Consider the following 27910-nt stretch of genomic DNA (forward strand, 5'->3'; position numbering starts at 1 on the left):
GATATTGTCCCAGATCGAGAAATTATCCTCGCTTTGTACGCCCTTATTATTTGTTACAGGGTTAAGTGTTCATAATCATTTAAACAGTTTGCCTGTTTAATGCCCTTTGGAAAAGATTTTCAGATATATATGATCAACAAACCCCACTCTAAGGTCTGAACCATGAACCCAGAGGGTATCTATTTAACAATTCTGGCTAAAAGTCAAGTACTCATTATAACCATGCAAACAATTTGCTTGATACATATATTTCCAGGAGCGAAGAAGATTTTATATGATACAATGCATTTTACAAATGACCAGCAATGGGGACAAATTTCACAATATTGGTTGAGTTCTCATTGCTTATCATAAGCATGCTGACAGTTTGACTGCTGGATATTTAGAAATAAAACAATAGTCCCATGAGCCACATTGCTCACCTGAGCATTTTGGTTAGCGAAAAGCAGAAATCAGTTCAGTGTTAAAAAGTTTAAATATATGTGGCCCCATCCTACCCCGGGAGATCGGGGCAGGGAAGGGATCATGGTCTGAAGAATCTTGAACCTACACTAACTGAAGACATATTCATATTATTGATCATTGCTTTAAATGATTTTTATAGATTTTTCTCTCATATATTCCATTGTAAAAGTATGGTCTTCTATTGTGGCCCTGCCCTTCCCCCAAGGCTCGTGATTTGAATAAGCTTGAGTCTAAACTACCATAAGATGCTTCCATATTAATATGTTCAATCATGGCTAATTTGCTGTCCTTGAGGAGAAGATTTGTAAAGATTTTCCCAATATACTCCTATCTAAAACTTTGATCGCCCAATATGGCCCCACCCTAGCCCTTGGGGCCATGATTTGAACAAACTTGAATCTACACTACCTGAGGTTGCTTCCATATATAGATCTGAATAATCATGACCTTGTTGTTCTTAGGAAGAAGATTTTTCCTATACATGTATATTCCTATGTAAAACTTTGATAGCCCATTGTGGCCCCACCCTACCCCCAAAGGTCATGATAAAGTGGTTATTGAGAAGATTTTAAAAGATGCCATTATTTTTCAGTTTTTCACTAATTTTTCATTATCACCCCTTGAAAAAGGGCGTGGCACTTCCTGTGAACAAACTTAAGGTCAAGATCTATAGTAAATGAGTTAAGAATGTCTTTTTAGTGCTAGATCCATTACGGCGCCATAATTGATCTAAACTTACTTTTTTCCTACATTATGATAACATGATTATGTAAAAAAAAAAAAAAAAAAAAAAAAAAAAAATGACGCATATTCAATGAATTCAATTTGAAATCATGTCCAAAGTAACCCCGATGACCGATACCTTTATTAAATTTAATATCATTTTAATCAACAGGTCAAGGAGATATGAAAAACCGTTTTCTGAGCGACTGTAGACAATAATGATATATTTTCTTTGTCTGAGATGGAGAAAATTCCCACCTTTTTTTCATTTTCAAAGGGTATATATTTTAAAGTATGTTTTTTCGTTGAGTTTACCTAAAAGTTATGTTTCGATACACTCTAATTTACTGAGCTAATTGCAAAGGATTATTAAAGGAATTCTTTTTGAAATTTGAGAAATCTGTCTACAGGCACTTTTCATTCACCAGATCTTGACCTTAAATCTCCTTCACTCAAGGATGCTTTGTGGAAAGTTTTGAAATTGGCCCAGTGGTTCTTGAGAAGTCGATGTGAAAAGTTTACAGACAACGGACGACACATTCTTCAATTAGAAAAGCTCACTTGAGCCGAAAAGTTTTTTTGAAAATAAGTTTTGAGGTTTTGGACCCATCCCTCAAGCCCCATGGAGGAAGAGATCATGAAATTCCGTTTTTGTTCCTCTTCACCCATAGGTGCCATATACCAAAATTGGTTGAAATTGTTTAAGCACCTTCAGAGAAAGAGCTAAAGATATTCCAAATTTTATAAACGATAGACAGAAACAGATTGCAATAAATCACAGAGTGACTTGGGTGATCCACAAAATTTTGAACGTGTACAATGCTGACTGAGTATCTTTATACTAACTGTTAGGCCATTATTTACACACTGAATTGTCTACGGATTTTTCCCTTTCATGACAAGAAGCACACGTAAAACAAGTATGACCGATCGGCAGGGGATGCTCACTGCTCCATGGCACCTGATTCCACCTCTGATGTCTTAGAGGTCCGTGTTTGCTCTGCCCCCGATTTGTATCGTTTGAATGGACTTTTGAGCTTGAATACTGTTCATTTAATATCTCAATATTTTATTTTTTATATTTTATCAAGAGGTCCGTGCGCAACAACGCTCACCTGAGTCACTTTGGCCCTGCTGTTCTGCATCAGACTTTTCCCAAAATACATGTATTCTTCTGTATTTTTGATCGCCTTTTGTGGCCCCACTTATACCCTCGGGCAGTGATTTGAACAAAATTGGATCTACATTACCAGGAAATGCTTCCATATTAATATGATTCATCATGGATTTGCTCTAGAGGAGTTTTTATAGATTTTTTCCCCTATATAATCCCACCTGACTCCTAGGGGTCATCATTTTAACAATTTAGAGTCTACACTACCTCAGGCAGCTTTCAAATAATTTTCAACTTTCCTAGTCCAATGGTTCTTGAGAAAAAAGATTTTAAAGATGTTACTTTTGTGTTTCAATGTAAAATTTAGATTCCCTATTGTGGCCCCATCCTACAACTGGCGGCCATGATTTGAACAATTTAAAATCTACACTACATTAGGAAGCTTCCATATAAGTTCAGCTTTCTTAGTCAAATGGTTCTTGAGAAGACTTTTAAAGATTTTGCCTATATAATTCAATGTAAAAACTTTGATTCCGTATTGTGGCCCCACCCTACCCCCGGGGGCCATTATTTGAACAATTTAGAATCTACACTATACCTTAGGGAGCTTCCACACAAGTTTCAGCTTTCCTTGTCCAGTGGTTCTTAAGAAGAATATATTTCCTATATATATTACATTGTTAAACTTAAATTCATTGTTGTGGCCCCACCTTACCCCATGGGGCCATGTTTTGAACAATTTAAATCTACACTACCTCAGGTAGCTGCAGATCTGTAGCTCTCTGGTCTGAAAAACTGGACTGAAGACCAGAGAGCTACGGTGCCTCCCATTGAAAAAAAGTGTATATTTATTGCGCACATAAGTGCGCCGTTCTCTCGATTTATTTCTCCGTTTATTTTTGCTGTCATCTCAAAATTTTACTATAACCGTGTGTTCTTAGTTTATTCTTTTACTACTTCCACAAGAAAGCGTTTCCCAAAACCGTTGTTTGTAGCCTGGGCCTGAAATTGAGACCATCGAAAATTTCGCTTATTTATTCTACCATATTAGGTGACACGATCCGGTGCGTTCGTGCACGACTTGTACAAGCACTTTTGTCGTGGAAGTAGTAAAAGAATATGTTGGATACAAGCAGTAACATTTTGAATACATAGTGAAGAAAAGAGAAACAGCGCACTTTTTAGTGCACAGTAAATATACACTTTTTTCAGTGGGTAGCACTGCGGCTTTCTGGTCGTCTATCCCATTTTTGCAGACCAGCGAGCTGCAGATGTGCAGCTATACCTCAGGAAGCTTCCACATAAGTTTCAGCTTTCCTGGTCCAATGTTTCTTGAGAAGAAAATTTTTAAAGATATTTTCTATTTATTTCAATGTCAAACTTTGTTTTCCTATTGTGGCCCCACCCTACCCTGGGGGGCCATGATTTGATCATTTGAACAATTAAGAATCTACACTATTTTAGGAAGCTTTTAAGTTTCATCTGTTCTGGTTCAGTAGTTCTTGAGATTTTTTAATGACCCCAACCCATATTTGCCTTTTCTTGATTATCTCCCTTTGGAAGGAGGCTTAGACCTTTATTTTAACAAATCAGAATCTCCTTCACCCAGGGATGCTTTGTACCAACTTTGGTGTAAATTGACCCAGTGGTTCTTGAGAAGAAGTTGAAAATGTGAATAGTTTACAGAAGGACGGACACCAGACAAACGGTGATCAGAAAAGCTCACTTGAGCTTTCAGCTCAGGTGACCTGAAAATGAGTGGCCAAATTTTGCTATACCTTGGCCTTAAGCCAACTGCAAACTGCTGAAATACATGTAAAGTATCCATACAAATTATTTTATGCATATGCTTGTAAAATGATTCCTTATAATCTAGTACTGGAAATAGTCCAATTCCACAGAGACTGTGCAGTAATAACAACATCTACAATTATTAAAATTTGGTATGTCTGCAATTTCAAAGACAACACAATGACAGATATATCTTTTATTCTTTGAGATTAGCTGGACTTTTCAAACAGTCTGTTGACATGAAAAGCAACAAAAGAACACATAATGCTAACAGCATCCATTTCCCCCATTACTGCATCACATCCATGGGAATGCCAGTGGTCATAAAACACAAAATTTATGTCATAGGGGTCTTTGATTTTTATAATAAAGAATCACTATTTCACTCTCCAACTTTGGTCTTTAATCCTTGGTAAAAAAAAAATGGAAGTCTAAATCATTTTAGGTGTCTATTTTGAGTTTGCACCACAAAAGGGTTAAAATAATGCATCTTGGAATTCATCCTTTAAAATGTCCATTTTTCATTAAAATCCAGTGGCCATAAATCCCTGAGCACTTCTATCACTGAACCGGAAAAAATTTTGTTTGCAAACATATACCACAACTTGTTCCACCATGCTGCAGCATGACCTCTCATATAACACATGAAATAAGTTGAGCACCATACTTTAGGAGTCACAAGTATAAGTAACACAAGTTCAAGTGGTTATCACTATGCGTGTTCTTTTTTTCAAGAAAAAAAGCTTTTGTTTTAATTTCAAGTAAATGCTCTCCCAATACATCCTAATTCCTATACAGTAAGTAACTTGTCTCCCAGAGAAAAGGATACTGCGTCTCAAGTTCCCTCCTGATGCTGCTCAACACAAAATCCAGAAAATCTCAAATCCGAATTCCCAGAATTGAAAAAAAAAAATTCATTCAAAGTGAAAGTGAAATCATCAGAAGAGAATACATCTGTGAATGATTACTATTGGCATGATTAATCATTAAGAACTTTTTTTCAGCTAATCTAATTAAATCCAAGAATCTTTGCACTTTTCCAGTTTGGAACAGCAATCATCTGAAAAAAAAAAATAAAAGAGAGTTGTGAAAATATTTATGTAAATAAATTCAACTAATGTTATCGATACCATTATGTCATTCTCGAACCACCCCTCTTTATGATTAAAATGCATTTTGACTGGTCAATATTTTATTGAGGGAAACTGTATGGACACCAGAAGTCTGATTGTTTGTTTGTCTGTTGTTTAACATCCCTCTCAAGAATTTTTCACTCATATGGAGATGCGACCACTTGTTGGTGGAGGGCTGCAAATTTTGACCTATATTCGGCACTCAGGGCCATTGAACAGTGAGGGATCTTTTTCATGCCAGCACCTACTGCGACACAGGACCTCAGCTTATATGATCTCATCCTAAGGACCGGTCTCCACATCCCGCAGTGGATTCAAAACCGCAACTTAATTAGGATCAACTTCTTACTCTAGAGCAGATGACGATGAAGTCTGATTGAGGCGAGTACAAGAAGTAACTATACAAGAGGTTCATGAGCCACAATGCTTACTTGAGTCACTGTGGCCCTTCTTTTTTTCAGCAGATTTTCCCCCTATATATTCCTATGTAAACTTTGATCACCTTTTGTGGCCCCACCCTACCCCTGGGGATCAGTATTCGAACAAACTTGAATCTACACTATCTGAGTACATGCTTCCATATTAATATGACTAATCATGCCTTTGCAATTTTTGAGAAGATATTTAAAGACTTTTTCCTACACTAGTGTATTCCAAATGTAAAACTCTGATTGTGGTCCCATTCTGCCCCCAGGGGTCATGATTTAAACAAACTTGAATCTACGATACCTGGGGGATGCTTTCATACATATATGACCATTCATGTCTTTGCTGCTCTTTAGAATATTTCTACAAAAAATTTCCAATACATGTATATTCCTTTGTAATACTTCAATTGCCTTTTGTGGCCCCACCCTAGGGGGTCATGATTTGAACAATTTTGGAACTGCACTATATAATAAAACTTTCACATAAGTTTCAACTTTTCTGGCCAGGTGGTTCTTGAGAATAAATTGAAGAAAAAAAAAATCCCATATATTCCTATGTAAAACTTTGCCGACTCCAGGGATCTTCCTGTAAAACTTGGGAAAATAACCAACCCCTCTGGAAATCTGGGCGAAATTATTATATGTTAAAATCTGTATATTTTAGTTGTGTTTGTTATCGAAATTTATTTTGCAATATACTAGTACTTAGTAATAAAAATAGGAAGTTTATTGTTGTATATAATGACTGTTGGGAAAATTAACACATTCATTGGGGGGAAAAAATACATTTTTAAAATTGGGAATGGGGCCATCAAACGGTCCCAATTATAAACAATCAAGAGCCCTGCTATTGTGGCCCCAACTTACCACCAGAGGGTCATGATTTGAACAAACTTGAATTTAGACTATCTGAGAATGTTTCCATATCAGTATGACTAATCATGCATTTGCAGTTCTTGAGAATGACTTTTATTCCCTTTACATGTATATTCCTATGTAAAGTTTAATCACTCATCCTACCCCTGGGGATCAATACTTCAAAAAAACTTAAATCTACACTATGTCCTGAAGCTTTCACATGAATTTCAACTTTTCTGGCCCTGTGGGTGTTGAGATTTTATTCCTATGTAAAACTTTAATCACTCATTGTGGCCCCACCCTTCCCCCTGAGGTCATCATTTGAAAATACTTGAATCTACGCTACTTGAGGATACTTCCACATAAGTTTCCATTTTCTGTCCTAGTGGGTCTTGAGAAGAAATCGAAAATGTGTTTTGTTTGATTAACATCTCTTTCGAGAATTTTCACTCATATTGAGACCCCACCACTTGCCAGTGGAGGGCTGCAAACTTTAGACCTTTACTCAGCACTCATTGCCATTCACAGAGCAGTGAGGGATCTTTTTTGTGCCAGCACCTACTGTAACACAGGACCTCAGTTTATGCGGTCTCATCCGAAAGACCAGTCTCCACATCCTGCAGTGGAATTTGAACCTGGGACTTAAGGATCAACTCCTTACTCTGTGACTCTAGAGAAAATGCTCTAACCACTGCACCACACAGGCAACAAATCGAAAATGTGAAAAAGTTTACAGAGAGACAGACAAACAAAAGACTAAATGTGATCAGAAAAGCTCACTTGAGATTTTGGCTCAGGGGCGCTAAAACAAGTGCCAATTAATTGTTTTAACATTAATTATAATTATTAAGGTAAACTGTCGATTGTAATTCATATTGATCATACTCAGTTTTGGCCTATGTGTCTGGTTGTAATAACATGTTTAACTTTATACAAACTGAAATATCTTTTGTCAGTGTCTGAATTGAAATAAATACATGTATATGCAATTAAAAACTTGACTTACAAATGGGAAGTACATTTCATTACATCAACTTTTGGTGAGTTTACACTACAAAGTGACAAGTCAAAATTGTTGGGAAATACTTGAAATAGAGTGCATACTCCATCTTCTCCTTCCAAGAAGCATGCATTGAGTAATACAATGTCGCATGCTTTTACCAAACAATGTGTCATTTATGTTTATACTGGCTGTGTTTATGTAAAATTACAAAGCACAAGTAATATATAGTGTTTTTCCTGGATGGTTCAGTGCTATCAAAGTCTTTACACTCTTAACAACACATTGTAAACAAGAGGCCCATGCCATAGGCTTTGACAATTAACCGACTATTATGACTTTCTCAGCTATGACCATTTTAACCTCATCTAGCAGTGGACCTTCGGTCACATGACATAAAAAATTTACACTTTGGTAAGGACTCTATAAATACAACACAAAAGAATACATGTATCATATTCATGCACTTGCCTCCTAGAAGTTAGGGAATAAAGAAAAAGTACACTGCATCATAAATCTCGATATATGACGAAGTATAACCTGGGTTCTGATCCCAATAGCCCAACATGCCCAAGGGATGTCAATTTTACAATTTTTATAGAGGGCTAGCTGTTCAATACAATATGCAATTTGCCAGCTAGCTATCTAAGAGTAATGAAAACAATTTTTAAAGATGTAATGTGTCTTCAATATATGCCTAACTTAGCCCCATGGGTCTGAACTACCAGTATGAGCCAGTGGCAATGAAATTTTATGTTTGGTAGAGGGCCAAGTTTTGATCAAAATAAGGCAAACAATTTGTCTCTAGAATTTTCATAAGAAGATTTTCGAAGATGTATAATTTTCTTTAGGACCAACTAAGCTCCACCTTCTGGCCTGAATGCTGGACTCACAATTTTGGTAAAAGATAACTTAAGGTACTTATTATTATAATAAAAATCAGTTTTCCAGCTCTATGATCTTTAGATAAGACTTTCAAAGTTCAGTAAGTGACCAATTTAGCTCCATCCTGGAGTCTAAATGCTGGACCCAGGAGTCGTTAATTTTACTATTTGGTAGAGGGCCAATTTAAATTACGGTATTCATTATAATTGTTCAGTTTGCCTGCCAGAACTGTCACACTGTCAAAAGTGTAACAGAACTTTTACATATTTAACCAATATATATATTTAACCAACTTAACCCCATTCTGTGGCCTAAACCAGGGGCCATGATTTCTTAACTTTGGTAGAGGATTATTAAGTGTTCATTTATATTTTATTATAATCAAGCAAACTGTTTGCCTGCTTACTGCCCAGGCATAAAGACTTTTACAGATGTAATGTATTTTCCAAATATGAACAACCCCCTCCTAATACAAGAACCATGGACACAGGGGGCCAAGAATTTCTCAATTTTGGTGAAATGTAAAGTAATCATTATAATCATGCAAACAATATGCCTGCTAGATGCCCACAATTAATGAAAATTTTACAAGATATAATGCACTTTCTATATATATAACCCACCCTGAAGCCAGGGCCCACAAATTTCTACATTTAGGAAAATGGCTTTTATAATCATGCCAACAGTTTGACTATATGATGTTCAGTAGTGTTTTTTGAAGATTGCATGAATTTTAATGGTTTATCCAAATCCCTTAGGTCCTAAGGAGACCATGAAATTCACATTTTTTTCTCTCTCTCATCTTTACCCCTATGGCCCATAAATGCTATATACATGTACTTAAATTGGTTCAGTTGTTCTAGAGAAGCTGAAAACATTCCAAAGTATATGACTGACTGACAAAAATGTGCAAAGATATGCATTCAACTACCATAAATTGTGTACACATGGATAACACTAAAGGTACCATTTACATATTTTATACTCTTGAAAAATGGACCTGGTATAAAACTTGTGTCCCTTTGCACTTTCTGAATGTCATAATTCTGTTTCTTTGTATAATAAATTCAAAAGTAATTTAATTGAGAATGTTTCTCTGTACAAGTTTTGCTTCCTTGACAATATATTTCCATCTTTTCGTCATTTCCTTGACTATGCCATAAACCTTGGGTTATACTCATGAAACTCTCTTTTTACACATCATGTACATTTTCATCCAGTATTAACTTCTATATGTTTAATGGACAAATGTAAGTACATTTACAGCCTGGACTTTGACTTTCATTTCTAAAAGATGAAGAGGTTGTCAAAGGATTATTGAGTTGATGAAGACAGGTTATAAAATTTCTTGGTCATGCTTGCAAGTACTTAACTTTGCAGCAAGTGCAGGCATCCAAGGTTTCTCCTTTGCAGTATTGTAGACAAGAAATAAAATTGTATACCAACATGGGAGTGTGAATACAATCCATTTCAATGAAGGAAAAGATGCAAAGTCTGGGATCATGTGCAACAAACATAGTCTAGGATTACTATAAAGGTGTCAAGACATAGATATGATTATCAATTTCCTTCATTCTTATTCATTAATTAAATGACTGATGGCAGATGCATTCAGCCTCATTTTTGTGGCAAGAGTTGAATTACAGAATAGATATTTTCATGAAATTAAAATGACATACAACAAAAGTCAACAAATATAAACAATATGGTTTTCTATTGAAACAAAGACAAAAAGGTATTTTCCATTTCAGAAATAAAAATTCTTTTAATATACAATTTTCATTTAATATTTTATACAATTTCTTGATTTTTTTTAAAGCATCAAGATCTTTCAATGTTGACAAGGACATGATAATCATTAGTACAATGCATATATGCCAAACTGAAGAGTCATGTTTTAAAGATTATAAAATTTCCATAAAGCATACTATTTGAGGCCACTAAAAAGACAAACGACCATCGAAACCTACCAGAAGTGATGTCGATTTTACTGTTCTCTATCTCTCCCTCCAGAAGAGGGTTTCGCAGGTTTAATATCTCCACCTTCATCCTCCTGTCTTTTCTCATAGTGTCCAAAGTCATCAAAGATTGAAGTGGTGTGGCGGTAGGTGTGCAAGATTTTCAAAACTAACTTTCCTTTCTCAGGGGGAACTTCCTGTGTGTCTCTCGAATTGGTCACAGGTTTGTTTTCATTGTTTTCCAAGCGAATGTGTCGCAATTGAGAGTTGGGTACATCTTTCACATAGATCCATTTCACTTCAAACTGGCCTCTCCATTTGTCCTGAGCCCAGACGCCAGCTTGTTTTCCATAGTCCAAACTAGACATCATTTGGGCCATTCCACAGAAATGTCCAGATCCATTCACACTGTAGAACAAGTAAATGGGTCCTTTATTATCGCGTTCCTTAAATGCCTGATCAAGTCTCTTGTTTCCATGATCTGTGCTACACCAAATGCTGTACTTGATAGAGCGGTGAATGTCATCTTCCGAGTAGCTTTTGATGATGAAAAAACGAGCCCCACGTGGATTTAAGTTAAATTCACGAGGATTGTATTGGTTAGCAGAGCGTAGTTTTTCCAGCACTGGATGGGCCGAAGAAGATGCCACTGAAGACATTGCCTGAACTGTTCCTTGTCCACCACTACCAGACGAGTTTGATGATTGGTTTGAATTAGAATTTCCAGAGTAATTGTTATTCATTGTTCTACTTCTGGGTGCAGACCAAGAACCTCTCTGCTGGTTTCCTCCATTTATACCCTGTTTGTTATTAGGGTTATTTCTCTGATCCCAAGTACCTATGTCCAAATTCTTATTGGGATTCATCGGGGCACGAGGGATTGATCTAGGCTGAAGTTTTGGCTGGGGTCTCGCAGGCTGACTAGCAATTGCAGCCCAAGAAGTTTTCTTTGGTGCTGACGAACTGCCATTGGACTGTACTGAGACAGAACCTCCATTCTGTTCCAAATGTCCAGAATCATTAACCATATTTGGGTCTACAGGACCATCCCCGGCAATGTTCATGCCTTTCAATCCTTGTTCAACACTATTCATTCCAGAAGGGTCTCTTCCATCAAATTCACCATTCATATATGGATCAGAAGGTATCATATTTTCAGGCCGATAATAATCTTGCTCATAAACTCTTGTGTCCTTTTGTCGTCCTTGCGTTGCAGTGTTCCAATAGTCATTTCCACCAGAGTAATCAGGTTGCCATCCAAACTGAGGATATCCAAAGCCTCCGAAAATTCCATTATAGTCATAACCTCCAAAAGATAACATAGTAGCAGCGTCTGTTCCATTAGACCAAGCACCTCCATCACCTATTCCTTGATTCATGTATGGGGTAAAGGGCATGGCTTGAGTGTAGTAACTTGGCATAAAAGGGTCAGAAACTCCTGGGCTTGACATCGGGGCAGTATTATATCCTCCCTGAAATATCATATATACAGCTGTAATACTTTATTTATATCACATAAATTTGAGACAAGCTATAAAAATCATTTGATGCAAGTAAACTTTCAATAGAATTTTTTGAATAAAAACAAAGATGACTTTACTTTGATTTCTTCATATATATTTATTTTTCAAACTCTTTAAAAGACCACATTAAAGTTTGAGCTGATCATTAATGATTTGTACTAAGAACTACACACACACTATCTCTCGACTCCCAACTACATTTTACAAAAATTTATTTCAACATTTACGGCAATTTGGCCATTAAAATTTTTCTGATTGCAAAGAGTTCATTAATAATTGATTAATAATATTATTACTAGTGTCAAAAAGTGAATTACTCTTAATTACAGCACTTTTTAAAAGGGGAATAGAAAATGTTATTCATTGAAATCAGGCTTCAAAGGATCACCAAATTTTAAAATACTAAATGACCCTTAAATCTTTCCATATATTTAACTAGTATAAAATTAAACATATAAGATTGCTAAAGTACAATTTTTAGGTCATTTTTGCTGTGAATTTGTCTGTAAACATGTCCTCAGTCCCACCCACCCTTTTTTTTTTTTTTGAAAATTGACTTTGATGAAGGCAGCAGAAAAATACCATCGTTTGCAGTTCTTTGTCCAACTCAGCACAATATGCTAAAAGCTATAAGTGTGCCGTTTAAAAAAACCAAACTTTCAAATTAGGTTTTTCCGTATTTTGTCATTTATTATAGCAGTCAGTGGAATACTGATTTCTACCTATTTCAGGTCACACAAGTTTTTTAATATACTGTATAAGAAAATCAAGCTAAAAAGTTGAGATACTTAAAAAGTAACCCAAGTTAGACAACTATGAACTGGGTTGGGGAAGTTCACTTTGTAAACCTTGAAGCAGTTTATAAAAGTAGAGTCTGCTCCAACCCTGTTTTATGAACTAGCATAAAAGTGGTCAAAACTTACATAGGACTTCAAGTGGATTGATCTGTTTTTGACCCAAGTAATGTAGTGTTGTAGGTTTATACATGATATTAATATGTTGACGGTGCAACCCTTAGGGCAAGCGCAGATACTTATTCAGTTTTAATTTAGACCGGGCTCTTCAAACAGTACGCGACATTTGGTCTAGACTCTGATGTCACATGATGTCATATGTAAGTTGTATTACCAAAACAAAGTCTGAATAGTGGTAATTTTAATAAAGAACGTTAATCTACTACTTATCTGCTATGTATTCATTAAATCAAGGCGAGTTAATTTTTTCTTGGAACTTCTGGGTACCATGAGAACGTAGTTTTGGCGAGATGCAATTCTCAAAGCACTATGGGACCACAGGTCACAAATTCATTTGCTTTAAGAGCTCGCAGTGATGAGCTGCGCTCGCTACGGCTATTAAACTTTTTTTATTCGATCTAATAGCGGTTATAACTAGAATATCAATACTTTTCTTTGGACAGTATGCTGTATACCTGGTGAGGAGCCTGTTGAAGATAGGGTTCAAATTCTTCGTCTTTTACAGTTTCTTTAACAGATCCATTTGCCACTGAAAAATAAAATGGTAATTTTGAAAAAATCATTCATAATAACCTGGTCAACAGTTAAGAAATGCTTGGTTTTTACCTTCACACTTCTCGCTTTTACACAAGCATTTTCAATTTGTGGCCAGCTTGTACCCAAAGATTTGTTTATCACGTGTAATAATGAAAACAACTTTTAAGGCTCTTCAAATGAGTTTTAATTGCTTGTTTTGTTTGTTTGTTTTATCATTATTATTTGTTGTAATAATTATTTCCTTAAGTGCGCATCTCAATCGTCAACACGAAATGTGTTGACCTGTCCAACAGGGGACTTCCGGAAACCTACCTTGATTTGGCTGTCCTTTCGTCCTCTGTTGTAAATTTACATGAAAAAGAAAAATCAAAGTTCATATTAATTATTATAGCATCCGAGTTTTAAAAAGTGAAAATAGACTGAAATAGAGGAAACTAAATTGACAAAGACATGACGCATGTTTGGTACCTGATCAATGCTTGCAGACATCACACTCAACCTATCAACACACAATTGTCTATGATAAAATAACTGTCTATAAGGTCTTTTGATTGATAAAATTCACAAATGTCACTATTCTTGCTTTGTTATACACAATATCTTCCCGAAAATGTACAACGAAATCGGTCACTACCCCGAGAAAATGGCGGCCAATCTGCACTAGCCTCGTTTTCGTGCTTTCATCCACGTGACATTACTCATTATACGTCATATTAATTCCACACTGTTTTTTTTCAACTTTACCCCCCCCCCTTTCCCATTTTCAAGTGTAGTAACTTAGAAATTGAAACAATGTTTATCTTTATCTTTTCTATCTTTTTACATATGGAATTTTTTTTAATTTGACTATTGTATGAATAGAAGAGCTTTTATTTTAATTCATTATTCTAAATAAATTATAAATAAAATAAAATGAACATTTATATATTAAGAATTTCCCATTTTATTTTAATTAATACTTGCATTTTGTACCTTATACATGGGAGAGGGTTACCGCCATTTCAGGGTTTGGGTGTTAAATGGAAGAAAGACAACGGCCCTGGGGGGGGGGGGGGGGAGGGGGGAGGGGGTCAATAGAGAAACTGACTGAAAATGACTATATATGTGTTTTGACTGAAAATATGTTTTGATCCATTTCTTATTTATTTCTGATCATGATTAAGCATTCTATGACAAATTGTTTATAAAGAAAATAAAGAAATTAATTTTGTTTAAAGTAAATTGCCCCCTTTTCGCCTTCGTACATGTATAAATTTATTGAAAAATGGTGAGGTAAAATGAGAAATTGGCTTTTGTAATCTCTATATTATTATTACTCCCTCAGGTTATGATCGTATATGAAAAGGTGCCTACAGATTTCTCAAACAGGAGAAAGCAATTCCATTAGTTATGCTTTATAACTATAGCTTCAAAGCTTAAGGATGAATAACACAAACCTTTTTTTCAGAAATCAGCAATATACGTATATCTAATAAATCTATGTTCATAAAGATAACTTAATAATGCTGCCACATTAAATGTAGAAAATTGTAAGAATTTGTAACAATGTTATCAAATGTGTGCAAAAATTTGTATTGATTGACACTTTTTGTTGCAGTATAGTCAAATAAGGGTAATGTAGCAGTGTATGAATAAAATTTGGTACTGAAAGAAGTTAAAACCTACACCCTCACCCCATCAACCCATGAAAGAGGATTTTCGAGTTTGAACAATATGACAATCCCCACCCCACCTCCCACCCACCCCCTTTTTTTTTTGCTCGTCAAGTTTTTTCCAGCTAAGTTGATTTTTTTACTCTGCCTGCCCCCTTTCAAAAGTGCAAAAGCCAATTGAGCAATCTAATTAAAATTAGATCTTCCATTCGCTCCCCGATTTTTTATATGTCGCGAGGAAGATTAGATCAGACATATAAAAAGTCGGGGAGCGAATGGAAGATCTAATTCTTATTATAGAGCTCATTTTCGTAGGTAAAAAATAAATATTTTTCGCGTTATAACGCGTAACTTTCGCGAATCAAATTCAGTCAACAAATGTTATTGTATGTCAATGCATTTCCATGCATCAAATATTTTGTTTGTGTTATTTTCCTAAAAATGCCGATTTATAAGGAGGACCCTACAGTCATTCTACGATAAATGGACCAATTCAGAATAAAAAACATGAAAAAAATAATTGTTTCAAATAGCAAAATGAACATCATAATTCTCTAAAGGACCTATCAGTGAACTTGAAAACAAAGAATTGTCCACAAATCTAGAATCGTTACCTTTTTACAACAATTTCAAGATACCATTGATTTTAAGGTAATGTTACGGAAGTTAATACTTGATCAAGCCTTATTATTTTTTAAATAAGGCTGAATTTGACAATTTTTCGTTTCTGATGTTCAGTAAAGAACGCTAAAGTATGATTCATGAAGTCTCGCATGTATCCGAATTTAAATTAAATTTTCGGGAAAAATATCGTTACGGCAGTTAATCGTTACGGAAGTTAATTCCCAGCAATAAAAGTTAAAATTCTCTTCAATAGTTAAAATCAAAGTTTGTTTTAGGATATTAAACAAAAGTATGAAGCATTTCGCTCCCAAAATAATCAAAAATTTTATATCTTTAATGCAAAAACTTTCCTGAATTACCGTTAAGGAAGTTAAATTTTTAAGAGAGACAACTGTATTTGTCTAACTCATTTTGTTATGTCGAAAATGTAATCGTGTAAAATAGCCGACTCGCAACTAGAATCGATGATATAAGGTTCCGTGGTCACTTTCAGATAAGTTTCAGTTCTTTTTGAAATCTGCATTCTATGCGTGAAATTTAAAACAAAATCGTTACGGAAGTTAATCGATTTTAAGCGACATGCTTATAAATTCGCACGAAAGGAGATCTATGCATTTCTTTGCGAGAAGTGGTTTGATTTCTTTTTATATAGGATAAAAGACATTTTTTAACATTCATTGCACCTGAAAACTTCATCCTGAAATTTGTATATAAATGAAGCGACATTAAGATTTGCAGTGGAATACGTTTTTCAACATTACATTATGTTCATATCAAAACTTTAACTGCATATATATCGGTGAATATTTACAAAACCATGTGCGTATTTTAAGTCTTAGAGTTGAAATCGACCTTTAAATTTATAGTTAAGATATTACAACGGTACATTTGCTAGCGACATAAAAAATTCTTAATTGGTCATGTTTTTGTAGAATGACTGCCTAATGGGCCCAGGGCGAAGCCCTGGTAAGGGTGCAGAGGACGATGCCTCATAAAAACCCGCGAAAGATGAATTTCCAGCATATCTGACAGATAGCTGAATTATTTGATTTTCCCGAAAATTAAAGAGACTTATGTTAAATTATCTGAAATTTAGTATTTAAAACATGTAAAATGCGGATATGTATAACGGACTTTAAAAAAAAAAATTCTTAAATTTTGGATGTTTGGGAAAGGGCGAGGGGGCTCAGAAGCTCTTGAATTTTCAGCATTTTAGACAGATTAAACTTAATTATTTTATAAGAAGGGGGTGGGGCTCAGAAGCGGATGAATTTTCAGCATTTTTGACACTTATGATGTTAAAATTCGTGATACTGGATTGATATTTAAAAAAAAAAAATTAAAGGTATAGATAATGTAAAAGAATTGCAGATCAATTTTAAGCTTTCTGGAAATTCAGCCATTTTCTTTCAAGTAGCTATGGCCCTTAATTTTGACGGAAAATAGAAACAAAGTCTCAGACTGATAAATTCTGGAGTTTTTTAGGAGGTAAACTCTTACGATGTATTTAGAAGAGTTACAGGTCAAGTGAGGCCTCTCCTTTGAGACATTTTTGTCCCTTTACTGCATGGCCCAAAATGTTTTTATTTAAAGTCATCAGGTTTTTTTTTTGGGGGGGGGGGTACTGAATTGAGATATTTGGTACACTACTGTGCATATAGCAGAGTAAATTTGAATTCCAGAAAATGTTGACCCGGCCTTTTTATCAGAATTTTAGTCCTTTATTCACCCCCCCCCCCCAACTAGTTGCGACTCGCCGTTGTACAGCGACTATAAGAATTTTGGAGCGTAACAAAGATCTGGTTTTAATCAGATTGTGGTACACTGGGTATTATTGGCCCTTTACATGTAAACATAAAAAATCCATTTTCCAGAATCTGAATTTATCTCCAAGTGATCAAACTTTGAGATATATGTATTAGATTTAAAATTGGTACAACTGTACAGTTTATTCATTCATGTTTTATATATTGAATGTTAAAGAGTTCCAGATAAACTATGAATTTCAAGAAATTCCAACCTTTATAGTAACAATTATGGCATATGACCAACATAACATTGACAAATTCTGTTTTCCTGAAGCCTTTTTTTTTTTTTAAATTAAACTTGAATATGGTACACTATTCAAGTTTCCTAAGATTCTAAATCTTTTTAAGGGAATAATGCTCTTTATTGGTTGAATTTCGATACTTTCTTTTTCTTTTTGATGACCGATAACCTTTCATACATTAATATTTCCTACATTTTTGCATTCAGCAGAGTTGCTGATTATTAATTGTTAGGAACGCTAACCCCGTCTCATTATATTGTGGTCCACTAAAGCTGAAAACCCATGAAAATCTCACTTCAAGAATCTTAAAGGGTTGCTTGAACTTAAAAACAATGAGCTTTGATTCAAGTTGAAAACAAGTGGTTTATGAGATTCATTATTTTTTTTTTAATTTATTACTGCCTTTATGAAAGTATATTTGAAAAATTTACTTATATAGTGCTATCAAGAATCAGCCCCTAAAAATGTATGTAATATAAAATAAAATTGTAAAGTCTTACAACTTGTTTTCTTTTAAGGCCAAAATTAACAGAGGCTGAATCCAAGTTGAAAATCCTCCCTCACTAGCTAAGCGGGAATAAACCAATACCAAAACACCAAAATAAATCTTATAAAATATGCACCGACAGTGATAAGAGGCAAGGATCCCTTCAGCTGCTGTTTTAAAGATTTAAAGAGCTTTATCATCCAATGAAACACATAACTGCATGTTTCTCTGTGTGTGTGAGTGTCACAACACTGTACCAGATTTTTTCTTAATTTTAAATGAAACCAAAACTCCCAAGCTAAGAACCTTTACTGTATCAAAATACTTTATTGACCATAGATCATAGCAAATATTGGTAAAAAATAAATGATAGTAAACCAAAACTGACCTCATAATATTATAAATATATATTGTAACTCCCTTCATTGAAGGAGGGCCAAAAAAAAAAATGGAGACATCTTGTTAAAGCTAATGCACATGTGAAATATGAAAGTCCTATCTTCTCTCAATCAAAAGTTATTATCAATGTTTAAATTTTTAAAAAGTACTGGTATGTCAAACTTCAAGGTCAAGAGGTAAAAACTTATAGGACATTCGAAAAGGTCTTGTAACAGGTAATGCATGTGAAATACAAAATAAATTATCTTCTTTCATTCAGAAGTTACTAACAATGTGAAAATTGTTTGAAAGTAGATCAAATTTCAAGGACTAGGTCATGGGTTCAAAAAATTTTAAGACATTCTGAAAGGTCTTGTCACAAGTAATGCACATATGAAATATGAAAGCCCTATCGTAATTCTCTCATTCAATACTTATGACCATGCAAGTTGAAAGTTTTTGTGACAGAAGAATGAGAATCAATGTCTCCAGGCTTTTGTGAAAGCAGTGGGCAATAAAGCATCATAATTCTGCAAAACAAGATAATGGATTTCACTAGTTATAAAGTACATAGTGTTGTACACAATACACAATAGAGGAGTTTTTGTTGCTGAAACAAATCAATACACGGTTGGTCATATATTTTAACAGTACATGAGCTGTATAATCATAAACATGATGAAGCAAATACATATGTATAATTATCCTATATTTTCTGTTGATACAATCCTACAATGATATGATGGCAAGGAGACATACTTTTGCTATACTGATTACTAAATGCATGTGGACGTTGTAACAATAAATTAAGAAAATACCATAAATAAAATGTATTTTAAACAGAAATGAAGAAGTTGATGGGGACAATTCATTTGGCATTATTAGCTCTTTGAGAATAGTGATGACGCTAGATATACAAAGACTGTTAGGAAAGTTCATAAACATAAAATGTTTTTCCATTTCTGAGTAATACTTCTTTCTTTTTAAATTTAGCATAAAATTTCAAGTATTTTGAAGCAAAAAATAAATTACAAAGAACTATAAAAGATTATAAAAACACAGTTGCACAATGTTCATTAACATCACACAATTTTAGTCACTCTTTTTCAACATAAGCATCTCACTACCTCCTCAGCTAAAATTTGCTATATTTGATACTTCAGTCTTTTCTACCGATAAAGTTTGATCACCGACTCATAATTATCAATGTGTTAATGACCTTTCCTAACAATCCTCATCAAATCAACTGGCTCCAGGATCACGAAATTTTCTTAAATCTTAAGACTGACTTGAATTTGAGATAGTTTCATGATCCCAGAGCCTGGTCTATAGATTCCTTTTTTTTTTTATAAAATGCATCATTTTATCCATGGATAAAAGACCGGGAAGTGTATACCCTAGTATGAAACAAAACACTAACAGCATCTCAATCAAATTGAAATGATAATAAATCTAACATGTACTTTATAATACATGTATTTCATTTGGTTTTATTTGATTTTATGGCATTTGGTTTTATTTGATTTTATAGAATATGATTTTTTTTCCCTGAACTACAGGAATTTTGTATTGTGAGACTTCCATGTAATTCCATCCCCATCATGTTTTGTCCAGGGGAAAGGAATCAGGAATTGTATACCCCAGTATGGACCAAACACCGACCGCATCTCATCCAAAAAGTTGGTCTGGTAAATTTTTTTCCCCTTCACAAACTCGTAACTTGTTTGACCATTTAAGATAAGACTGAACTGCCAAAAAAACATGTACATACAGAAAAGTCCTGTGGACAGTACAAGATAACACCAAAATATGGTTAAAAATGTATAAAATGAGGATTTGCCAATGATTGTTATAACAAGTGCGTAAGGCAGGAAATATTTGAAAAATTCTGAACCTAAAAAGGAAACATAATGGATGCTTAAATATTGTTCTAAGTAATACAGTGCAATAGTTGTGCCTATGATGCCATAAAATGACCACAAAATAAAGTGTCTTTGATTGTGAAAGCCAATGCAACAACCGGTGAAGAAGCAATGGTGGTCTCTCTTGAGAATGCAGCGTTCACAGATGTTGCAATGTCTGGCTCTGGGAGGGACATTTTGGTCACATTTGGTACATTTTGTCCAGTCCTCATGTGTAGCATCATTAAACAAAGGCAAATCTGAGGCTGTGCTGTAAACAGACTTTAAACTTGTTATGATAGTCAGAACCCATTGTCCTATTGCATTAAGGGTAAGGTACCAGAAAAATAGCCGATGGTAAAACAAGGAAAATTCTGGATCTTGTAGCTCGTTGTGGAAAATCCCTGGCAGGCACACACTGGAAGCCACCCAGTGCAAAAGGAAGATAAACACAATGACATATAGCATTCCACCATAGTTAATAAGAACAAGTATGTTTTTAGTGAGTAAGGGTCTGTGAGTGGGGGGTCTGTCTTGGTAAGTGTCCATTGTGAGCACCAGACTCTGTGTGAACTCAAAAAACTTCACAAATAAATTCAACATGATGATTTTCACTGACTCCACTGTAGTCAAATGTCTGTAAATAAAAACAAAAAATATTACAGCATAATAGATACTAATTTCAAGGATTCATTCAAATTAACATTAAAGATGGTTTGTATAGCAGAATCAAAACAGCTTGTGCCATTTTTAAGAAGTCCAATTATTCATTTTGTGCTAGTTACAAACAGGAACCTGAATCTCAATGTTAAAAACAACATAAAGGGCCTAAAATAAAATATTGTTTGTTAACAGTTACCTACTGACCCACTATAAATGCACCTGACCTTTTATTCCATCCATTTTTTGATTGTGTGTGTGTGTGTGGGTGTGTGCAAGTTTCTAGTTTTCAAGGTATTAAAACTGTTTCATTTTCTATTATTGATGTTTATAAAAGACTTAAATTTAATGGAGCTTGCTCTGCAGGTGAATAAACATTTTGTAACCCTATGAAAATCCCTATGATTTGTTATGTAACAAAAATCCTGAAAACTAAAATGAATTTTTTTCCAAGAAAAAAAAAACTACAAACCTAGATACCTACCTACTAACTCTAACTGCAAACAAAGAATTTTTTAAGCTTGGTCTAGTAAAATGATGAAAGTGACAGCCAGCTACTATTGTGTGATATGGTCAGCATCTACACTGTGTTAAGTAAAAAAAAGTCTTGGTTTCCCAAGTTAAATGTCTTAAGTGGTGTCCAATAAAAAGTTTACTTCTCTCTTTCCCCCTACAAACATCCTGTAATACTGAAAACCGGGACCAAAGATTGGCAAAATCTCTTGATTAAGCTTTAATTGATATACAAGCCTTTCAAAATCTGTCAGTATCTGGTACTTTTACCAAGCTGAAATAATGATTGTACTGGCCAAAATATTTGATGGAGAAAAATTTGATAACATATTTAATTAAAATTGCTTCTACGATGTACCTCCTATATTTGTAAAAGTATTGCCTGTTTCTAATCTTTCTTTTTTTTTTGAAAGCCCTAGATATAGCTTGAATCACATATATCTTTAAATCACCTATTTCTCAATTACATCTCTTCTAAAGTGAAATGTAATGATAGTGAACAGTGATCATGCTCAAAAGTCCACAAAAAAACAATATAAATTGAGAGCCAATGCGGGCCTCTGAAAACAGATGTGGGATCAGGTGCCATGGAGGAGTAAGCATCCCTGTTGACCAGTCACAACCGCCATGCAGTCCTTGTCATGATTGGGTAAACTGAAAATCCGTAGACAATTCAAAGTGAAAATAATGGCCTAACAATTTGTATGAAAGACATCAGTCAACATAATGAGAGACTATATTTGAAAAGATCATAGTATCAATCATAGAATTTGCAAAATGTTGACTTTAATTAAAATGATATTGTTGATATCCATGTATCATCAACTTAATAGTCAATAGACAGTCTCGTTTTAGAAATTTGTCTTATGTAGAATACACTCTTATTCTATGCTTAAAAGTGTTCAAAAACAACGTTTAAACTATCTTTGCTCTCAGGGTTGCTTGTTTAAAAAAAGTTCATGGTATAAATATTAGTAGTCACATACATCACAGGGCCATATTATCCGCTCTGTTCTCTATTACACATGTAATGGAGAAAAGAGTGGGTAAATTGCCCTTTTGCAAACATGCGTCTATTTTAAATAACAAGCAAATTTGTGAAAACTTGCATTTAAATGGCTAAATAAGACAACTTCAAGTACCTACGGTAGGTAATTCAAGCTATGTAGTTAAATGTACTGACTGTACTGGACCTAATAGAAATGCTTACCCCTGTTACATTACACAGGTCTCACACAATTGCTTGATTTAGCTATATAGCTTGAAATAGCTATAAAGCTTTATTAAGCTATTCAAAATAGCTTGATTTACAATGTAGCTATTTAGTAATAGTACTTTTTTCTTATTACAGTCAGGGGCATAATGCAAACAGGTTATTTGAAAAATAAGTTATTTTATGCATACAATTTTTTTCTCAATGATAACTTATATTACTTTTATATCCTACTTGGACATTGATTTCTTGGGGGTTTTGAATTTCCTGCAAAAATGTATTGCATTTTGGGATATTCCATTATGTAATACAAGATGGAGTGCACAGACTCCAATGGAGAATTGGTGAGAAGGTGGAGATAAATAGCATTTTACTTCTTATTTTGAGGTGTTATTTACATTGTTTTGGTCAAGTTTTTATATTTAAATAAACATTGTTTCCCAAGATTTTGAACAATTTTTCTGGATTGAGCAAGGTTTCAATTTAACCAAACATTTATTTTTGTCTTGATGCACGCGAGCATGGGATGTGAAATTGGGGGGGGGGGGGGGGGATAACACAAAATAACTGAAACAAGTTATCATTTTATTGAAACTATTTTACTAATGAAGGGAAAAAGTAGGACAGAAGCTAAGAGAGGTAACTCACTGTGACAAAAAATAACTCTGTTGAGTTATTTTTGGCAATAACTTCTTTGTATTATGTCCCTGACTGTTAAATGTGCATTTTTTAAGCATGTAAAAAAAAGTTGCACTTTGGTGCAATGATAGTTTTTAACTTTGTCTTGTTCTAAAAACAATGCATGAAAAAATTAATCATCAAACCATGTCTCCTCAATAGACTTTGCACTCAAAGTTCTAAAAGTTTTGGGGCTATATAAACATGTTGATATATAAACATGATATAAAGCAATTGATATGTGACCACAGTTACTTCTTGAATGAAATTGTATAGCTGGTCAATTCTGGTCAACAAGATAATTGATTGGTAATAATTCAGCACAATGTGAAGTAATCATACTTATCCATGCCTCACCACAAAAGGTGGTTTACAGTTAAGGACATACACAACGTAGTTTGAACTTTGTCTTTTTCCCTGGAGTTGAAGAGTTCCAATACTCGAAGGAACAGTGTGCTACATTTTAATGTCTATATATGCTGTTGTACACTTCTTCTAAAACAAGTTTGGATAAACAAAACATCTAGAATATATGTTTAGTAATTTTTGTATATTTTCTACAAGAATTTTCATCGGTATCTTTTCAAAACCCCTGGTAAGTGGTAATGCATGCTGATTTTTTGTCTACGAATATCTGATGGCACTATAGTCTTAAAGTAAAAATATCTTGAAAAATTGTCAGTAGGTATACATAGCTATTTCAAGTTTATTCTCTTTAGAGAAGTGGACAGGCTTTCGCCTACATCCACTTCTCTTCGCAAGCCTTCATGTTTTGATTCTGGAAAACGTGTAAATCTCGAACCGGTGACGGTCTACACTTTAACTGACATTTCGTCTAAAATATGTCTGAATGTACGTAATAGACGTGTTATATTATCAATTTTAACATAAATACACACAATTGTCACAAGAAAACTGACCTTTAAGTATTGTTAATCCATTTTCACAAGTTCTCCATCCCGGATTTAAACTAATGTTTATCTACCACAGCTTATTAGAAAAAATTGAAAATTTTAAGTCGGATAATTTGGAAAGATTGGCGAAGACGTATTTTAATGTTCAAAAAAGTTTTTGACAATTCACTTTTGATTTAGCATATTATTCAAAATTCATATTATTACCTATACTTATTTTTACTATTTTAATACAATTTAAATGTAAATTTGAGCTTAAAAAATATTTCATTACTTCCTCACTGACAATATAAAAAATATGTTCTTTTATTTTTAAACGATATTAACTCTACCTTTCCCGAGAAATGAAAAAAGATTTAAAACAAAGACGAAAAGAATTTGAACGAAACTTGAGGAAAGACTGTCTCATTAGTTTAAACAGAGTAGACGATTTCTCTTGTTTCATTATTATTTTGTAAAAATAGTTTCCATTTTTGTCCGAATTAGAGATTTTTGAATACTTCAAGAGTTACTTGCACATAATTTAAATCCGGGATGGAGAACTTGTGAAAATGGATTAACAATACTTAAAGGTCAGTTTTCTTGTGACAATTGTGTGTATTTATGTTAAAATTGATAATATAACACGTCTATTACGTACATTCAGACATATTTTAGACGAAATGTCAGTTAAAGTGTAGACCGTCACCGGTTCGAGATTTACACGTTTTCCAGAATCAAAACATGAAGGCTTGCGAAGAGAAGTGGATGTAGGCAAAGCCTGTCCACTTCTCTAAAGAAACTATTTCAAGTTAAATCAAGAGATTGTGCTGGATCTGTACATGTAACGTTAATTTAAAGTGCCCCCAAAAATTATGCAGAAATGCCTCCTTCTAAATCAATGATATAATGATTCTCTTGTTGAAATGTTTTGCTACCTTTGTTTGCTGCTGCCTCACGGTATTTCGAAATTATAAGTCCTTTCCTAACATCATGATCATCTCCACTATCGCTGCAATTTTGAAGAGGTATTCCGAAAATGGGAACCAGCCTAATTTTTTTTACAAGTAACTTGTACCACAACTTATTCGTGTGTGTTCGTTTTTGTTGAAAATTTAATAAAGTAAAAATTAGGGCATACCTTTTTTCAAAACTTTTTAAACGTATTTACTGACGATGCTAATATTGAACTATGCACGTTGATGAATCCACATATTCACCAGACGAAGTGCATGTTTTTTCATCTATATAAGTAAACAACAACTTTCTCTTTCAGACATTTTCTCCTGATGGTAAATATGGCTGTAAGTTACTCTTTGTAAAAAATGAATCTCAGAATCCAATAAATATTTTTAATAGTTTATAAAATATCTTTAGATTTTTCAGCATCTCAGCCAATATTTTAACAATTTAAGGGCAGACGATACGTTCCTCAATAATACATAATTTTTTTACAAGATTTTGTCATTGAAGTATTGCTACTTTAATATGCTTACTCACAAAAAAATGAGGTACCTTACTAGGCATTTGTGCAAGATACCAGAGGATATTTTTTCTTGTATAATCCTTTTGGAAAAAAATTAATTTGCCAATATCAAATTTTTTACTGTTTAGATTTTTAAAAGACGATTAGAAACTGGCTTAGAAATCAGAAGGTAATTAAAATTTTGAATATTTTTCATACATTACAAAGATATACAAAACAGATATTTGAGGAACGTATCGTCTGACCTTAAATATCTTTATTATTCAACGATCCTCTATAAACTAATAAAAACAAATGTTTTTTGAACAGAGAGAAATTTAATGTACATGAAGCATTTCGTAAAGGAGAGAATATTGAGCTATCTAATTATCATTTACAACAAAATGAACCTGTAGTTCTCCCGGCACAGCAAAATTGTTCATTGATAAAGAAATATATAAAGTAGGGAAACACGCAAATAAATTATTGAACTACTTTATATTGGTCTGACATAATATTAAGAACACGGTTTAGGAAATAAATGAAATTCATGATTTCACATTTTTACTTGGGGGGGGGGGGGTTAGAATGGAGAGAGAGAATATTTTTATATCTTTAAAGCGTTTCTTTCTTTTTTTATAATAAATTATTGCAGCATTTTTTAATTTCATTATTCATTATTAATTTTTTTTATTTCTTTATATAGGCCTATATATATTTTTTGTTTTGTTTTGAATGAAATATCCATTTTTCCAAACATCACGAATATTTCTCTCTCGACATGTCAAGAATTTGACTGGTTCCCTACCCTTTCATTCTTCGGTGAAGGTCATCTTCAAAAATCGAGAAAATTGAACTTATTAGAGTTTAAAAAACGAATTAAATAAAGAACTGCTGGGAAAATTATGCCGACCTTCAAGGTAAAATATATTTATTATTAAAAATCAGTTCATTTCCTTAAGTCTTACTTACTTACGAAACCGCGGTATGGAATCTTTTTTAATCAACAGACTCAATCGTTCCGCCATTTTTTAACACAACTATGTATTTTGTGTCAACCATGTAAACAACAACACATGGGCTGCAATTTCAAAGTATTTTACCGGAAAAAAAACAGAAATTAATAAAACGGGTTTTTAAACAAGATATAGGCCTAGCTCACGTAAGTCCGGTGGCGTGATAGATTAGCAGGATGGAAAAGAAATAAGGAATATGGGCATATATAGCAAGAAAATAAGTCCGAGTCATTTCGCAGGAAGACTTTTCTTGAGTTTTACATGTACCTGCTTGTTTTGCTTAATGAAACTCCCTTTGTTATAGAGGATCTATAAAATGCGACAGATCAGACCAGGAACTGAACCTAAGCCACCTTAAATCATGCACTTCCTGTTACTGGTCCAGTAGTATTTGTTACTATGTGCCTTAATTAATATATAGATAAAGCTATAGAAATGATATGGTGCATCTACGTATGTCACCAGTCTCGATTTGGAGCCTGTATCACAGTTGCATGCATAGTTTCCCATACAAGTTATTACTTTTTATTTTTTAACTCATCTCTACATAGCTGAGATGAGCCAATGAATGAATTACCTACTCTGTGTTATAAATTTTAGACAATGTTTATTCCCATTTGAAAACTAATATAATAGTTTCATGATTAAACTTAACCAGGTAACTCTTGGACCAAATTTGCAATGATGATGAAGCAGCTAGGGAAGCATATAAAGTGCTGTAGTATTGCTTTAGTCTTCCTTTAGATTCTGTATTTTTCTACTTATATGTTAGGAATGACTCTAATTCTTGGCCAAATTATTTGAGTATAACTTGGTTTTGGTCAGTTTACGCTTTATATTCCGTGAAGCGTAAACTGACCCAAACCAGGTTATACTTGAATAATTTGGCCAAGAATTAGAGTCATTCCTTATAATTTAATTTTTAAAATCATTAAATAACTATGGGTGTAAAATTTCGTTGCTTTTTTATTATTTCAAATTTGCCGCTCAA

At 33.9% G+C, this 27910-nt stretch overlaps 2 protein-coding genes across 2 annotated transcripts; both read right to left on the reverse strand.

The window, feature by feature from the left end:
* Positions 1–4274: 4274 nt before the first annotated feature.
* Positions 4275–14071, reverse strand: LOC133190491 (YTH domain-containing family protein 3-like). The gene is made up of 5 exons (XM_061326150.1): positions 13858–14071; positions 13702–13726; positions 13308–13381; positions 10368–11827; positions 4275–5153 (listed from the first exon to the last, which is right to left on the reverse strand). The coding sequence occupies exons 1-4, from the start codon at positions 13876–13878 to the stop codon at positions 10385–10387; spliced, it is 1563 nt and encodes a 520-aa protein (XP_061182134.1). The 5' UTR covers positions 13879–14071; the 3' UTR covers positions 4275–5153; positions 10368–10384.
* A 5566-nt stretch (positions 14072–19637) lies between these two features.
* LOC133178675 (palmitoyltransferase ZDHHC22-like) lies at positions 19638–25426 on the reverse strand. The gene is made up of 2 exons (XM_061313399.1): positions 25377–25426; positions 19638–21118 (listed from the first exon to the last, which is right to left on the reverse strand). The coding sequence occupies exon 2, from the start codon at positions 21082–21084 to the stop codon at positions 20134–20136; it is 951 nt and encodes a 316-aa protein (XP_061169383.1). The 5' UTR covers positions 21085–21118; positions 25377–25426; the 3' UTR covers positions 19638–20133.
* Between the last annotated feature and the right edge of the window lie 2484 nt (positions 25427–27910).

The sequence above is a fragment of the Saccostrea echinata genome, unplaced genomic scaffold (assembly GCF_033153115.1).
Source record: "Saccostrea echinata isolate AGI-Se365-2 ecotype Australia unplaced genomic scaffold, CSIRO_AGI_Sech_v1 ptg000001l, whole genome shotgun sequence".
Taxonomy (NCBI): domain Eukaryota; kingdom Metazoa; phylum Mollusca; class Bivalvia; order Ostreida; family Ostreidae; genus Saccostrea; species Saccostrea echinata.

Coding starts and splice junctions, on each gene's coding strand:
- LOC133190491 (XM_061326150.1), bottom strand. CDS start 13,878: ATGTCTGCAAGCATTGATCAG. Junction 13,727..13,857: donor TGTCTGCAAGCATTGATCAG/GTACCAAACATG, acceptor AATTTACAACAG/AGGACGAAAGGACAGCCAAA. Junction 13,382..13,701: donor GAAAGGACAGCCAAATCAAG/GTAGGTTTCCGG, acceptor TTTATTTTTCAG/TGGCAAATGGATCTGTTAAA.
- LOC133178675 (XM_061313399.1), bottom strand. CDS start 21,084: ATGTTGAATTTATTTGTGAAGTTTTTTGAGTTCACACAGAGTCTGGTG.